The sequence below is a fragment of the Liolophura sinensis genome, chromosome 7, assembly GCF_032854445.1.
Source record: "Liolophura sinensis isolate JHLJ2023 chromosome 7, CUHK_Ljap_v2, whole genome shotgun sequence".
Classification (NCBI taxonomy): Eukaryota; Metazoa; Mollusca; class Polyplacophora; order Chitonida; family Chitonidae; genus Liolophura; species Liolophura sinensis.
In genome coordinates, this window is record NC_088301.1 from 17,509,428 (window position 1) to 17,526,021 (window position 16,594).

The 16,594-nt window shown below is 38.2% G+C and overlaps 1 protein-coding gene across 2 annotated transcripts in view; it reads left to right on the forward strand.

Annotated features, from left to right (window-relative positions):
• Positions 1-16,594, forward strand: part of LOC135469683 (receptor-type tyrosine-protein phosphatase alpha-like) — a 38,169-nt gene extending 21,575 nt beyond the window's left edge. The window contains exons 10-27 of one of the 2 annotated variants that reach the window (XM_064748239.1): positions 1,134-1,245; positions 1,732-1,829; positions 3,046-3,203; positions 3,534-3,621; positions 4,691-4,764; positions 4,962-4,998; positions 5,453-5,550; positions 6,346-6,471; positions 9,316-9,467; positions 9,889-10,024; positions 10,803-10,952; positions 11,649-11,748; positions 11,879-11,952; positions 12,171-12,305; positions 13,057-13,179; positions 13,523-13,671; positions 13,956-14,091; positions 14,935-16,594. In XM_064748239.1, the coding sequence (XP_064604309.1) occupies positions 1,134-1,245; positions 1,732-1,829; positions 3,046-3,203; positions 3,534-3,621; positions 4,691-4,764; positions 4,962-4,998; positions 5,453-5,550; positions 6,346-6,471; positions 9,316-9,467; positions 9,889-10,024; positions 10,803-10,952; positions 11,649-11,748; positions 11,879-11,952; positions 12,171-12,305; positions 13,057-13,179; positions 13,523-13,671; positions 13,956-14,091; positions 14,935-15,009 (2,021 nt within the window). In that variant the 3' untranslated portion in view covers positions 15,010-16,594. Of the gene's footprint in view, positions 1-1,133; positions 1,246-1,731; positions 1,830-3,045; positions 3,204-3,533; positions 3,622-4,690; positions 4,765-4,961; positions 4,999-5,452; positions 5,551-6,345; positions 6,472-9,315; positions 9,468-9,888; positions 10,025-10,802; positions 11,072-11,648; positions 11,749-11,878; positions 11,953-12,170; positions 12,306-13,056; positions 13,180-13,522; positions 13,672-13,955; positions 14,092-14,934 lie in introns of those variants that run through there. The other variant, XR_010444347.1, reaches the window with a different exon arrangement.

The following is a 16,594-nucleotide window of genomic DNA, read 5'->3' on the forward strand; positions in this document are numbered from 1 at the left end:
TAGCGCTTTGAGAATGTCCCATATTAGTTGGTTTAAACGGACACAATTTTCTGGTCTCAAGATGGATTTAGTTAAGTCTTTATAATGCTAATCCACCTTTTCATTTTGAAATAATCCACTGAGTTTCTGAGTCTCGGCATATTCATAATCATAGTCAGACCACATGATGGCAACTTTACGGCCGATTTCAGTCTGACTAGTCAAAGTCTCAGTCATCATTTTACTAGTTTCCCTCCTCTTTTTGTTTTATAGGTTATTTTTTTCTTTTCTTTGGGAGGTTTAGATTTCCCTTTACAATGTTTTTGCACTAAAACTGAACCACCGCGTGGTTCAGGACAGTGTTGACCTACTTTCTTGTCTTGCAATGGCTGCATGCCATGTTGACTCGTTGGCCCACCGCGTGACTCAACATCCAGCATAAAACCTTGTTTCAGATCTTCTTTTACAGAATCTGGCACATTTTGGTTAACTACTGCTTCTGTAGAACTATCCTCGCCGGACCTAGTAGTTCTAAGTTTCGGATTTTCACCAACCATAGCTGGTTCTAACACGTACTTTGTCCTTAACACGGAGGATATCACAGGACACAACTGCCCACGACAAACACGTTCTTAGCACTGGTTCACGCATGCATACAGCAATCTCGTGGGGTCCCTCAGAGGTATGACGTAAGAGAACTTTGTTTTGGTCGGCTCTCAGTTGTGTGACTGTATGGTACCCAGTTCATTATTTCAACTAATCTATGACTTCAATTGACCACACCAACTTGTGAACATAACTGTTTAAGGACAAGTGAAAAGGTCAGTCGTTGAGAAATAGTTATATGCTTAGTTTAAAGGAGTAACCATAGTGAACACATGTTTGGCAAATCATCTTGACCTATACCATCAATGTGGTTATGGTAAGGTTACAATCCACAATCACCAAACACAAGGCCTCGCTCAGTGGTATTATACTGACACCGGACCAACAAGTAATTGGTTTATTTGTCAAGCGGGGTTATACCAACGTATCTCGACTATAGTATGCCTGTTGTCAAGGTCGTGCCAAAGTAAGGATACACTAGCAGTAGACAGAACTCCTTGAGATGATAAGTATTAAGGGTTTTCTGGTATTTCCTGTTTTCACTTCAGAAACACAAATATCACCTGGAAGTGAGGTTGACCCTGCATACATAGGCGGTGGAGTGGCTGCAGCTGTCGTGTTGATCGCTATAGTTGTTGTTGTTGTCATTGTCACAATTAGGTATGTATAATTGATATGTGTTCCTACTGTAGGCTCCCCATTGGTACATAGAAATACATGTAATAGGTGAATGTAGGTTCAAGAAAACTGTATGTCACTGGATTCTATTGATTACCAGCTCCATACCGGAACAAGGATACGTGTTGGGAGGCACTTACGGGCGTTTGATCAAAATGGCACATTACTTTACTATGATAAGATACAAGTCAAACTTGAGATTAGACCAATTTGACACAAAATCTAAGTTTTCATGCTGTTCCGGTATTTGGTTATTATTCTGACAGCTTATGTCGATATGGGATGTTTTGGCTCTCACAAAACTTTGCACACGTCTTGATTTTGAAAGAAGATAAAACTGTACGAATTCTTAAATCTGTTATTCGTTTACCGTGACAGATTATTTTTGCACGACTTACTAATTAAATTGTGTCCCAGTGGATGACCTTTTCCACTGCAAGCCTATTTTCGATTATGCGAATATTACAGGAGACGACGTAGACAAGCCCACAAGTCTGATAATCATGGCCTTCAGACGGAATGTAGAATATTCCAACCAGATAACAGGGAACCGCAGGATAACATAGGTATGGACATCAACATTTAAACCTATTCTTCCAATAAACTCATTTAACACTGGCATGACATTGTACATTTTTGTGGCTCAGTGGCTTACAGCGCTGGCTGCGTGCGACTACCAGTCTCCTGACCAGTGAGATCAACAGTAGGAATCTAGCTGTAGGTGTTTGGTTGTCAGGTAGCTGGATCAGGGTCAGGACACTCGTGAACAGGGAAGTAGATTCCCCTGCTGCCCTTGGTGGCAATACGCTGTCAACGGTTCTTGCACAGCCGTCTGTGCAGTCGTATATTAAAGGAGAAGAAAACATGCAAAATCATGTCAAAATCTAATGAAAGAATGTAGAAATCTATTTGCAAAGATGGTTTTTAATTTTTTAGTTTTCTATTTTTCCTTAAAGAGAAAAAGACACTTGAAAATCATTTTTGTATTGTGGGTATTTTGGACCTCTTGGCACATATTGTCCTTGCGTAAAATGTCATGAATGTGAATGTAACTCATGCTTAATAAATATATTTACATTAGAATTGACTTTCAGCTAGCAAGTATTCGTCCAGAATTTTGATGATGTCAATACATTCAATATGTTCATAAATATTACCATAATTCAGATTAAATGGATATGTTTGGGTTTACACAACAAAATTGCATTTACACAAATTTATTAGACATGCATTACATCCATATTTAAAGCATTATTATGCAAAGACGATGTATACTAAGATCCCAAATACTCACCGTGCAAAAATGATTTCTAGTTGACTTTTCTCCTGAAAGAAAAAAGTCGAAAAATATATTAAAGATCACATTTGCAATAAAGTTTTCAGCCTGTTTGATTTGATTTTTATGTTTTCTCCGCCTATTATGCTTGATGATCCACTATATTCATTGTGAGAGTATTTAAGTCCCAAGTGGGGAAATTCGTCGGCAAATGATGATTAATTAGTAATAAGTTCGTCAGTTTACCCGGACACAACTCCACCTATAATTGGCCACCACGGTGTATTTGAACACTTCTTGAGCATGGGATTTTAGCAATTGTTTAACCGATCAATTAATAATTTAGAGGTGTTTCACGAAATCTTGGTCAAAATTGAAAGAGTACGTTCTTTTGGGTCTTCGAGTGTTTGTGATGAGAACGCCCAATTTGTAATACTTCAAAAACCACTGTTAAGAAAGCCATAAACAAATTTCAAGTGCACTTTTACACGTTTCACGTTCCGTAGTGTTTGAGGACGACAGCAATGATCAGGATGACGAATCACAGGATGACGTCAATCCTTATGTTAACGCTGACGTCGTCCCCTCCACAGTGCCGGTCGAGGAGTTCCCAGACTACTTTGTGAGAAGGAATGCCGGAAAAGGATTCAAGAAAGAATTTGAGGTAATTACAGATTTTAAATATCATTTATGCACTCTTCTACCATAGCCCCAAGATTACATGATAGTGAAAGAGATTACTGTGACGTGAAAGAGCTTCCCCACGCCCCTGTGAGGCTGTTAGTCTTCAACCGTGTTCTGCTTCAAGCTTCGTTCCAGATGTCTGCGCCATTGTGACAACGGTTGCTGTTTATTTTAATACAGCAATTTCTGAATTATACCCAACAAATTTCGAATTTTATCCAGTGAAAGCTAGGAACGAAAACATGCAAAAGGAAGAGGTATAAATGTAGGAATATACAACTTTTTTATGTATGTCTATAATGTCTTCCAGACATTCCTGGTGGGCTTGCAGGCAAAACACACTGCAGCGGACAGACCCAACAACAAAGCGAAAAGCCGTTATCGGAGTCTTGTGGCGTGTGAGTGTTTTACCTTAGTCGTGGTATGTAACCTGACCAGACATGGACTTACAATTCCCCAAACTGCTTTAGGATAAAAAAAATCGGCAGCTTTAAAAATGATATCTTTGAAAACAATAGACAAATGTTGTTGAACAATCATTCTGCCAAAACAAACCATATCACACTGTCGACCAACCTACTGGTGAAATGCTCAAGTTCGTAGAAACTTTGAGTTAGAGCCTCTTTAACCTAACAGTGGGTTGGAGGCGTTAGTTGAGCAGGAATGGCGAGGGAGATTTACTTTCGTTACAAAGGGTGTACATTTCTACAAGTAATGACAACACAAAATCATAACCAAGTAAGGGCAAAAAAAATGAAGACGGAAAAGTGTACTAAACTAGCTGGAATCACAGAATAGGGTGGTTTCGAGTCCGAACTCTTGTCATCACTAAAGGTAAAATAGCGCTCTGTCTCATGGGAATTGTCAGAAATTTAGGGCAAGTATTTTTATTACATTTACTACACAAAAATAGTCCATAGAAGTTCCTGACAAAGAAATTCAGAGGAGACAAACGATAGAGAAAATTGAAGAATGGGACATTCATGAGCATCGGACGCACCTGAAGAAAAGAGTAAGGCCCTATAGTATGTGCCTTTAAAACACAGCGCGACAGGTCATGGGAGGTTTAACGTCTAACACATTTGCCAACTGACATGATACATTAGGATATTTTACCTTTAGCACCAAAGGAGTTCAATCTCAAAACCCCATTATCGCAGGGTGTATCCAGGCATCGGACTGAAGACATTCGTCTCCAAGTGTGTGCCGGAGGGCCGTGGTATATCTTAAACAAACTTTTCATAAGAGATTGGGATCCAAAATGAGTTTTGTTTTTTTGTTTCGTTGTTTGCTTGTTACGATGTGATAGGCAACAGAGATAATATGAGCGACGTATAATTTGTTTCAAATGAAGTCATTTGAATGGTATATAGCAACATCGTAATATACTTGGTCACTTGGCTTCAACTAAAGATGCAAATGTCAGGTATTGTCCTAAATCTATACTCCATTTTATATGTGTTCCAGATGACCATTCCAGGGTGTTATTGTCCGTGACAGATGACCAGGACACGGACTACATCAACGCTTGTTATATCAATGTGGGTTATAGCATTTAAACTGAATCTGGTAGACTAACTGGAATTGATTTTAGTGTTCTGGAGAAGTCTCAAAAGTATTTAGCATGATGCATGCATAGCTAAACGCAAATGTATATTAATATGGGATACATGTGTTTCCACATAAGGTTTTCTTATGGCTAATCAGACTGATGGTTAATTCATTTTCGTATTTACAGGGTTACAACGAACCAAAGAAATACATTGCTTCACAGGGTAAGTAATATATTTGAACTGATTGAACTTGTAATCATTGTTTAGAATATATACGGTGCTAGAACAGAAACGCATCGTTGAATAACATGGGATAAGCAACTTAAGCTCATTTACAATGGCATTAGGTCACAAGTGGACAACTGGACCCGGTGTAATTACTATGGACCACCTGTGCAGCATTTCTCTTTGGGAGAATTAGGAAATTGTCTTCACCAGATTCATCAAACAACGCCACAGGATAAATACTCAATTGCAAATGGTAAATACTTGTATTAAAATAAAAAAAAAACAATACGCGCACTCTAATTTAAACAAAAAGCACTGAAGATTGAATACCAAAACAGTGTGTTTAGATTCCCCTCTAATCTTATTTATATCATCGGAAAAGATCCCAAGTGTTCAAATCGCCATTGTCATGTATTTTATAAACGTTTTATGAATGACTCCTGTACAGGGCCCAATGACGTCATCCTGAACGATTTTCTGCGCATGATCTGGGAGCAAAAATCTGGGAAGGTCATCATGCTGACGAACCTAGTAGAGACAACAAAGGTATACATTTGTGTTACAAGGCACACAGACAATGTCAGTAAAACACTGAAGCAGAACCTTGACATCACCGAAAAAAGCCTGGAAAATGAATTAGAAGAAAAGACAACACCAAAAAAAATGTGTTTTGCGTCAATAAAGAATCCTACAGGAAGCTTCATAAATATAACGTTATCTTTGTAACGTTGCGAAAAAGAGATATCTCGGTTCAAAGTAAAGAAAATTGCGCATACTAAGACAATCGCAAGCGCCACCCAGTTGTCAGTTTTAACCAACGAGACCCGAGATTTTTCTATAACCTGAGGACGCATCTCTTTCCGCTTACATCACCCCAACGTCGTTAAGCCGTTTAACCATATGTACGTGGGGTACAAATGGGGCGACAGTTTGTATTCTGACATATTGCTCCAGCACGGCACATTGTCTCGTAAGACTCCCTAATTAAAAGTTGACTGATATAGAGAAACTGTACCAGGATGTCACGAAAAATGACCTGTTAGAATTGTTTTGTCTGTCTTCCTAAATAATTGAGGTTATATTACTTTTTGTCTTTTCTTTTAATGAAACCCTTTCAAGGTAGTTTTGTTATGTGACAAACGTTTTCGGAAACAGTTTTAAACGAACTTATTTCGATATTGTACGTATCTGGGACCTTTATGGAAGATTTTTGAAAATTTACCATTGTTCACTCTGCTCAAACAATTAAAAGGCGATCTATAATATGGGAGCACGAGGGTCATCGACAGATTAAATATGTTACCGACAATATGCCGGTGTATATGCTGTTTCTGTGTTTAGACCAAGTGCTCTCAGTACTGGCCTGATGAAGGATCAAAGAGTTTTGGTTTGATCACAGTTACATTACTGGATGAGGACAATTACGCGGATTTCACCGTGAGAACTCTGCAACTGATTCACATTAAGGTAAGATAAAAAGACTACTTATGCACACAGTCACACTTAACGGGTTAAAGAGGGCCTCTAGTCTATCTATACAGTTTAGGGTTTTATTCCAGTTGTTCACGTAAATCCTGCAAACAGATCCCCAACAATCTTATTTTCAAACTAAATGTCCCCTAACCACAATATTTATGCTCTGTTAGTCTGTGAACTGCATTAAAAACTATTATGTTAACTAGCTCAGTTTAAAAAAGAACCATTAAAATTGGGCCCTCTGTCAATCTTCTCGACAGCGGGGCCTTGGTGAGGTGAATGACATGTCGTGAATACCTGCCGGGACTATGCACGAATCCATGCATTAGTCCTAACGAGTGTGGTTTTCCAGAAGCTATCGTGTGACTTAATCTATAATCTATACTTAGCACACTGAAAATCAGTTTAGTGAAATAATTTTACAACAAATAGATTGAAAGACGGACTACCAGAGTTGTATTATCAGCTGAAGGCTAGCATCTCCCGACAGTTCGTGTCAAACCCTTCTGTTTCAAACAATCAAGTAGCTAAACAACTTCTGAACGACTTCTAAAATCCGAACCACTTTTCCGATTGGCGTTGTAAATCTGTGCCATTTTTAGGCCATGTATGTGACTTTATAGTATCCTGTGCTGTTTTACTGCAGTAGCGAGCCACACTTGGGCATGGAATAACCCCGATATCATCTGCAAAAGTAAAGTGACTGTCTCCTATGATCTGTGTTGTACACATAGAGAAGCCTCGGATGCATTCCTTGAATGTACTGCTGTGACGTCACGGGGTCAACCGTGGCTCAGTTGTAGACGAGTAGATTTTCTGATATTTGATGACTAAATTTTAAATGACTGGAATCGGTTTAAGGGACACCAAACTATCTGTCTGCAGTTTGGAACGCTCAGGGTTGGGGATGTACTTTAAAAGGTCCACCAGCAGAATCCTGCTTTATGGAGGCATGCAATGTAATAGACTAACACTAATAGTTTTACCTGCGTGAATTTCCGGTTACATGAAGCATGTCTTCAAAAACAATAAACCCCATGCAGTGTCAGGAGACATCTGGAATTGGTAAATCGCCAACTGGAAAATTGGTAAAAGATTTTCCGCCCTTTTTATAACGTTCATGTAGTCATGTCAGGTCGATATAACAGTTCTTTAACTGACAGTTTAAAGTCCTTGCAGCCATAAAAGTGTGTATTATATTTAAACCTAAACGATCAGTGTACTCCCACTAATACTGGACTGGTCCCAATTTATCTCTTGATTTCCTTGATGCTTAACGCCAGACTCAAGATATTCCACGTTCTTAAGATTTTCCATGTTTCCACGGGGTGAAAGAAACCGGGGTGACCAGAGTATAAAACGACCGACCTGTGGAAAATTACCTATAAACATTCTCACGTGTGATGTACACACAAGCACACCATACTGATGGCAGACAATTATGTTTAACAGAAATGTGATCAAGCAAACGGACATACCGGCATGGTCAATCTTTCGATGTCAGCAAGGTGTCAAGTATAACGAAAAATTGGCAAAATATTCAAATGTTTTTACAGATTGTATAAACCAATATTTTAACATAATAAACACAGCTATTAACCTCTCAGTACCTGTGCCTTTTTGAATCAATACCAATATGTAATGATGTCATCAGATAAAGCCAAGATATTTGTGGGAAAATGTAACGAAATAAAGTACATACAGTATAAAATACAGATCCATCCCACTGGCAAGCCTAAGACAAACATATATATATATATATATATATATATATATATATATATATATATATATATATATATATATATATATATATATATATATATATATATATATATATATATATATATATATATATACATTGCATCTGTATATACAACAGATGCAATCAAAGCGCAACTGAAATGCATATTTTATTATCGACAACTTATATTTTAGCATGATAAACATGCCATGATAAATGGCATGCTGACTGCTTATCTTTGTATATATATGACTCCGTTGTACAGTGCTGTTTAACACGGTACTTAGTGGCTGCTGTGTTTCACCAATATATAAATTCATATTCTTGTTAAGTAACCGTCTAAAACAACACCAAAACAAGAATCTAGTGGCTATGATTCTGCTGTGTTCCAACATATATGTAGTTCAGCTCACAGTTTTACCTGGGACAACGTAATTCGTAAAAGTAAAAAAATCCCACTCTCAACCGCAATGGATTACTCAAATTTAACCTATTACACACCTGGGACACAGTGTTGAAAAAATGTTAATTAGCTTTTGCAAATATACCTCAACACAGTAAAATTGGTTCACTGACCTCACTGGAATAGCTTACCTTTTAACTGGCTTGAATGAACCCTATTCTCGTCATCATGCCTGCGAAGATAAACAAACTAAAGATACATTGTGTCATGTTTATAACTGGTGTATATGCAAAGGAAAAGTGACGTAGAACGGTCTATAAGAGACAAGATGCACCGGCCAATCAAGAACATTGTGAGATGCGATCAGGATGGTCCCAGCAGTAGAGCATGGGCCGCACATTATGGCCGTATGATCCGCTTAAGATCCGCGTCACATCCGATCAAATTGCGCATGTGATGGGTGGGTGATACGCCTAGAGTAGAGTAGATTCTATGGATCGGGCAGCACTGTATTTTCATAGTTTATATCCTTTCTTAGCTTTTTTTGTGGTTTGTGTTACACGTCAGTTTGGGAATTGACCTTTGTATTATTGATTTGGAACGTCCTTTATGGTTGATGGCTGTAATACGATTGTCTGTTTTGACGGATACATTCTACTGTACTTAATGTCAGCTTTTTTTCTTTCAGAGAAAGCAGGAATGTCAAACTGTAAAACAGTTCCACTTTACCGCCTGGCCTGATCACGGTGCACCTGCGCACGCTACTGCGTTACTGGACTTCCGGGATAAAGTTAACAATTGTCAGACGCAATTCAGTGGACCAGTTGTCGTGCACTGCAGGTAATACAGTTAACCTTTAACTATTTGCCAAGTGTTTTACCTACCCATGGTAAAACAAACTGTCGACTTTCTTACTTCAAAGTATTGGTTTTACTGGTTACTCGTTTTCGCATCGTTTATTTACATAATGTGAACCAGTTTTTAAATTACAGTTAAAAGGACATATCGAGGTTAAAACTTTTGTCATTTTTGCCTTCAACTCGCATAATCTACATTTAAAGGTGTTTTATCTAAGAACACCAACCGTAAAATTACCTATCAAGTCCAAAGATGGTAAACATATACTAAACACCAACAAAGCATTTTGGTGACGTACATGTAAGCCCATATGTATTTACCGATCCACCGATACACAATTAAAAACCAGTGAAAGCACTGCATCGGATACGGTATTGTCATAGGCTGTTTTGCCTCCATACAGTGCCGGTGTCGGTCGCACGGGAACATACATAGCTCTGGATTACCTGATCGCCCAGGCTCATGACGAGGGGGTGGTGGATGTGCCTGCCTGTGTCAGGCAACTCCGGGAACAGCGAGTTAACATGGTTCAGACTCTGGTAAATATTACAGATATTACATACCGAAACCATCGTCCGTCAACAGGTCTAAACTGCCTCGTATCGCAACGCAATTAGCCTTTGGCCAATTGGGACACCTCCTTGTCTGATTTATTTGACTGCTTTAAGCAAACATCGAAGAGACATGTTTTCCTTGATGTCTGTTTCATCTTTGCTTAAAGGAAAAGATTTTTAAAAACCGAAGTAGGCATCACCAAGTGGGCCACTTAAAACTATGCCTAAATATACATTTATTTATTTTTTATCTTTAGATTTTTGTGGAAAGAGTTAAAGACGCTCAATCATTTGACTTCTAAGGTGGGCTTTATGAACCATAATATCAGAGGTTAGGAACTCTAACGTCACAAGGAGTTTATTCAACTCACTTTTACGCATGAGTGAAAGATCACTGCAATAAGGTTTTCAACAATTCCTACCCTCTGGTGAACATGAGGAAAAAAGGTGACGTCAGACTCCCTAGATACCGTTAGTATAGCTCATAATGCCTACCATAATTTTCAAATATTTGAATACTTTTCAACACTCTCAAAAATCAGAAGAAATAATTGAAAGTATTTTTACTCATATTTTTTATTTGTCTTCAAGATGAATCTTGTTTCATATTTTATCTTATTTTATTTTCATATTTCTCTATGATAAACTGTTTTCGCGAGAAGGGCAATAATATTCCTTTTTACCTTGCGTTCTGTTAAGAATAAGTGTGATGAAATTGTTATAATCTATTCCAATCAGGCTGTTTGTGTACATAATTCTTTAGGAGCAGTACAAATTCCTTCACGAAGCGCTGGCAGAAGCGTTAAAACCTGGATGTGGAAGTGTTCGTAGTGTGGAATTCCCTCGTGTCTTTGCTGAGTTGTGCACCCCAGACCCAGAGACCGGTATGACCAAGATGGCGGAACAGTTCCAGGTGGATAAACCCCATTTTGATCGTAGAAGTCGAATATCTCACGCCCCATCAAGATACGAAACAAAGAAAGTGGCACACAAATTAACACAGCGACGCGCAATTCTCAACATCCAAAAAGTGTAATGAGATGTCCTCGCCATTAATTGACTGCATGTCGCACGACCCTTTCATATTTATCGTGCCATAAATTAAACACAGTGATAAATATTTAACTCCTGATTTAAGTGTTTTGCGTTTTGTTACAGAAATGATAGTAATTAAATAAACTCATCGAGTAGACCACTTTTACATTTTTCATTATTAATTTAATAGGTGACTTTAATGACATGCAGTAAAATACTCCTCATACCGGTAGTAACATTGCCGACGTTTCTCATGAGCTGCTTGTTTGAGTTTACTTCCCTCTTGCTCTTACCTATATCCTCAACGTTTCACATGATCTATTTTATCGAGTTGCCTTCCCTCTTACCGGTAGTTATATTCGTCACGTTTCATGATTTGTTTCTTTTAGTTGGTTTTCCTTAGAGTTGTTGATAGTTACATTTCCTACGTCTCATCTGATCTGTTTGTTTGAGTTGGCTTCTCTTGTTAGTAATTAAATTCCTTGAGTTTCATTAGATCATGTTTATGTCGGCTTCCCTCTTGTTAGTAGTTACATTAAGCATATTTATCATGATCAGTTTGCTTCTGTCACAGTCTCTCCAGAGGCTGACAGCTCCCCTGGATAAAGCCGTTCTCACCGGGGCACGTCATCCGGACAACGTCTCCAAAAACAGATCAGACAGAATCCTGGCAGGTATGTCATATTTGATAATTAGATTATAATAATTCAGATCACCAGATGAGATGTATTTTGTGGACAGCAATTTTAAAATGTATACTTTTCCAAAACAGTATATACGTGTAGTGTGTTTATATGATTACAGCGGACACATGCAGACCGTACCTGTCAACTCCTGTACCTGACGGAAATAACTACATCAACGCTGTATACCTGCCAGTAAGTACAGTACTGCTGCCAGTCACCAAATACCTGATAACTTTTTTGATATACCAGTTTTTTGTCAGTTGTATAGAGGATTTAAATACGTCTTTGCCACTTAACTTACACTGTTGTGAGTGAAATTGTTCAGTCCACATTTCTATGTTCACGGCTTCATGTTTCATGGAAAAATAATTTGACTTTACGAACTATACATCTTCGAATCTGCATTACAGACGTTCAAATCGAAGAGGGGTCTAATTATCACTCAGACTCCTCTGCCAGGCACAGTTCTGGATTTCTGGCGCCTGGTGTACGACCACGGCATAACTGTCATCGTCACGATAGACTTGGTAGAGCGAGATGATAAGGTAAGCCTTGTAAAAGACCGAATTGCAATATGCAATCCACCGTTTTTGTGTTACTCAAAAGTGAATACTAAAGTTGTGCTCAGTTCACATGTGACTGCTTTTATACAATGATTATCGCCATTGTCCTTACACAAATCCCAGAACGTCATGCGGGTGGTTTATGTTTTTAATCATTCAAACAGAAAAGTCTACAGACTGTGTCAGGTTTAATAATGGCACCCACAAATATACAGAAATTGATTTTTTCAAATTATATTTATTTATTTATTTTTTTTTGATTTGTGTTTTACGCCGTACTGAAGAATATTTCACTTATACGACGGCAGCCAGCATTATGGTGGGAGGAAACAGGGCAGAGCCCAAGGGAAATCCACGACCATCCACAGGTTGCTTGCAGACAATCAAATTAAAAAGCACACTGATACGTTTGATAATGTAGAATGCAGATGTTGGGCTTGTGAAAAAGGGGCAAACAAATTTATTTATTTATTTGATTGGTGTTTTACCCCTGAATCAAGAATAATTCACTCATACGACGGCGATCAAAATAATTATGAGTGGAAACGTACGGCCGGAAAGGAAGCCAGAATGAACTGGAACTCAGAGCGACCACATTGGTGACAGTCTCCTGGGTCATTGGGCTGCGGTGGCATCCTGCTATTAGGGACCCCAAAGAAAAACAACAGCGCCAATGTAGCTATAAATGACTACACGGTTAATGATGAAATGTTAAATCTCACCTTGTATCTAGGACCTTGGGATATACTGGCCATTGGAAGGAAAACATTTTGACCCATTTGTGGTGAAAGTCAAGGACAAACAAGAGTGCGAGGGCTTTTCGGTGTGGACGTACCATTTGTCTCACAAGGATACGGTAAGAATTCCTAGGACCTGCAATATTAAGACAATATTACCCTTAGGTACTGTCATGGCGACATGGGACAATGGAAGTTGTCAACCAAATCCGATCAGGTGGAGGCAATGTTTTATGTTTAGAAGTATTCATGGAGAAGGCAGCTCATGCAGGAACATAAATCCTCAAACAATGCGTTGATCTCGACATTTGTTTGTAAAAGTTTGTCATATTTGTGCCATCTGGATACGTTCACACAATGATTTTAGCATTCTACACTGTGTGTGTGTGTTTTACACAGTGAATAGTTTTGCTGTGTTTCAAGTCTTTGAAAACATAATATTCTTCTTATGTGTGCTTGCAGAAAGTAATGCACCCTATCAAGCAGTTCCGGTGTAACTTTTGGACCGGGGATCCAGCCCCCAGCTCGATAGCCTCACTGCTGTCCGTCATAGAAGAGGCGACGCAGTGGCAACAAAAGACAGGCAACGCACCAGTTTTGGTACATTGTAGGTAAGCATTGTAGGTGCAGTTGCAATCTTAGTATGTGGTTACTCCTTTGAAGTTTTACTCTGTGTGCTGAGAGCTTCTGTGTATATATGCGACAGTGTGGCATAATGCAAATGGATGACAAATCGTCCTTCTTAATGTGTTCAATATATCCAGTGATTCCTCATATATACATGGTACCAGAATGACAGTGCGTTATGTCGTGTATATTCAAGTAATGTGGCCACTGAGTGGTGCAAAGAAAGGTCGCACATCATGTAGTGCTCTAATTGTTTTTATATATTCAGAGACGGCGTGACGAAAAGTGGTCTGTACTGTGTGGCAAAGTCAGTGATAGAGAGACTGAAGATGGACGAGGAAGTGAACATCATCCACACGGTGAAACAGATGAGGGCCAACAGGCCACAAATCATCACAGATCTGGTAAATAACACACAGTATCTGGCTATAGTCAAATTGTCGATATGTGTGTATATGTGCAACGTCTTTGCTAGACCAATTCTTACGAAATTACATGCGACCTCTCTCCCTTATATTTGTTTGCTAATAAGTTGTATTCTAAATTTTCACGCATATGGCGGTGTAAATCTCTAGTTTTTTGGAAAATGACATCACGGCATTTTGAGTAATTCTAGACATATATGTCTTTGCTACATTTGTATGTACATGTAAAACGTTTTTGCTATTAATAATTACACTCTCAGGCCAAAGGGTGTCTAAGTTGCTACTATTTAAGTATAAAAGGTAGAGTAAGTCCATGATTAATATAAAGATCTTACTACTAAGAGAGGATGTATTTCACCGGTCACGTGTTAACTTTTGTCATCTATCACTGTGTCGTGGCTGTTCTAGTGCTACTCTCAGTACATAACTGTTTGTAGTTCACACAATTGTCATAATGCTAGCTGAATAAAGACAGTCAATATTAATATTTTCGAAGAAGAATAGCCCATATATTTAATTTTGTAAGCAGAGATATATCCACTATTTACGCTGGAAATTCACAACACACCTCGCTTACGGACATAATTACGAAGTTTAAAGAACGTACATGTAGTCCAGTATCTACAAACGTAAAAGACTTTGATATTGATTAGTTAAGCTAAGATTTGTATACTTGACCCCAGTTCATCTGTTGAGTTGTTGATTACATGATATGCAGAGTTTGTCCGGTACACCACATTATGTAAGATAACTTTACGGTGCAAACCCTGTATCCCTTCAGTGCAAATAATATATTCCCTATATTTTTTCCTAAATTTACAGAATCAGTTCCAGTTCCTGCATCAAGTTGCTCTGAAGTATCTGGAGACAGCCCACACCTATGCTAACTTCGTGTAGAAATCATCTGTCCCGTTCTTACCGTGGTGTGTGGAAACAACATAGCCTGTGACTTATATATATCCATCCGCTGGGAATCTAAGGATCCAGTTCTGGAAATCACGAATGAAGATCCCGACTCTTTGTTCATTTTGAAAGGACTGGCTAGATTTTATACTATAAGCATAGTCTCTCCAAATCGCATACAGTTGATTTTGTTGTCTTGAAGGTGTGTGATAACTATTGTAATTGCATGTAAGCATGTAAACCCAGAAGCACAGATAATATCAGCTGTACGTGTAGATTCAGAAGTACATGTAATTCAAGAAGTACGTTTAAATGGAGAGGGTTATGCCCACATGTATATGTACTGTTAATCTTTTTAGTATTCTTTTGTCTGCCAGCTTCAACCGATTTTCGCGGCTTGCATTCACAAATTGCATTGGATTTTCACCTGAAAATTTTCGCTTTTTTATTCTCCTCTAAAACATGACCAAACTGCATCGTAACGCGTTCGTTTATAAATAAGAATACGCGTAATTAAAATACCCCAAGGAAATGTAGGAAATCATTTTTCACACGCGAATCATTCAGTCATGGGATGGTTTTAGTACCGCTGACTTGATAGGATGCATTTGTTTATTGGCTTGTGTATACAAATTCCACGGGTATCGGCCTAAAACTTTTTCTCGTTTTTCCTGATGTTCTAAGACATGACCAGAACGCGTCGTAACATTAGTTCACCAATGGCAATGCCTCAAATAGCTCCAAATCAGCCGTTTCGTTGTAGAATGCTTAAATGCGCATTGGATCATATAAAAAAATGTGTTATATAAAACGAGCGTGATATACTGCTTTAAATATGTATGTTCTGCAGGCAATTACGGCCTCAATAATATTTTCTTTACTACGTATTACAGACGATTTTTGTGTTCCTTTTAATGATTTGTGTGTGTGACTATGTTTCTGAGTTGTGGAACACATGTACCTATAGTAAACAGCAACATGTAGAATCAGTAAGATCCGAGGTCCAGCAAAGTATAAACAGAGATTGCATCCATCTAACGTAGAAGATCATCATATATCCGTATGTGAACACCAAAGGTAAACCTTCTTTATGCAGGTCTATGCAAGTTTCTACAAAGAAGAACTGTTAAATACTAGAAATAAAAGGGTGCGGGGACAAGTATAGGGAGGCTCTGTCCTAAAGTTTTTGTGCAAACTTATAAAACTGAATTCACAGGCGTAGGTTATTGATGACGCTATCTTCACATGACTTTGAATTATTATCATAGGAGAAACTGTTTTACTTTAAATATTTAACATGAAGTCAAGTCATTAATGTGTAAATGTTTTCTTTACTATTTTGACACAATTGTGAACTGTTTTCCGAATATTATAAGCTCGTGTGTTTTTTTCAAGACACTGTCACGTTACATCACCTCATACAATACAGATGGGCTTTTGTTTTACATGAACTTCTCGTTTTTTCCTTTTAATTACAAACTGTGTGAACTGTTTTGTCAATATTATACCCTTCTGTATTTCTTTACGAGGCTGTCACGTTACATCACCTCGTGTAATACAACGGAGCTTTTATTTTGCA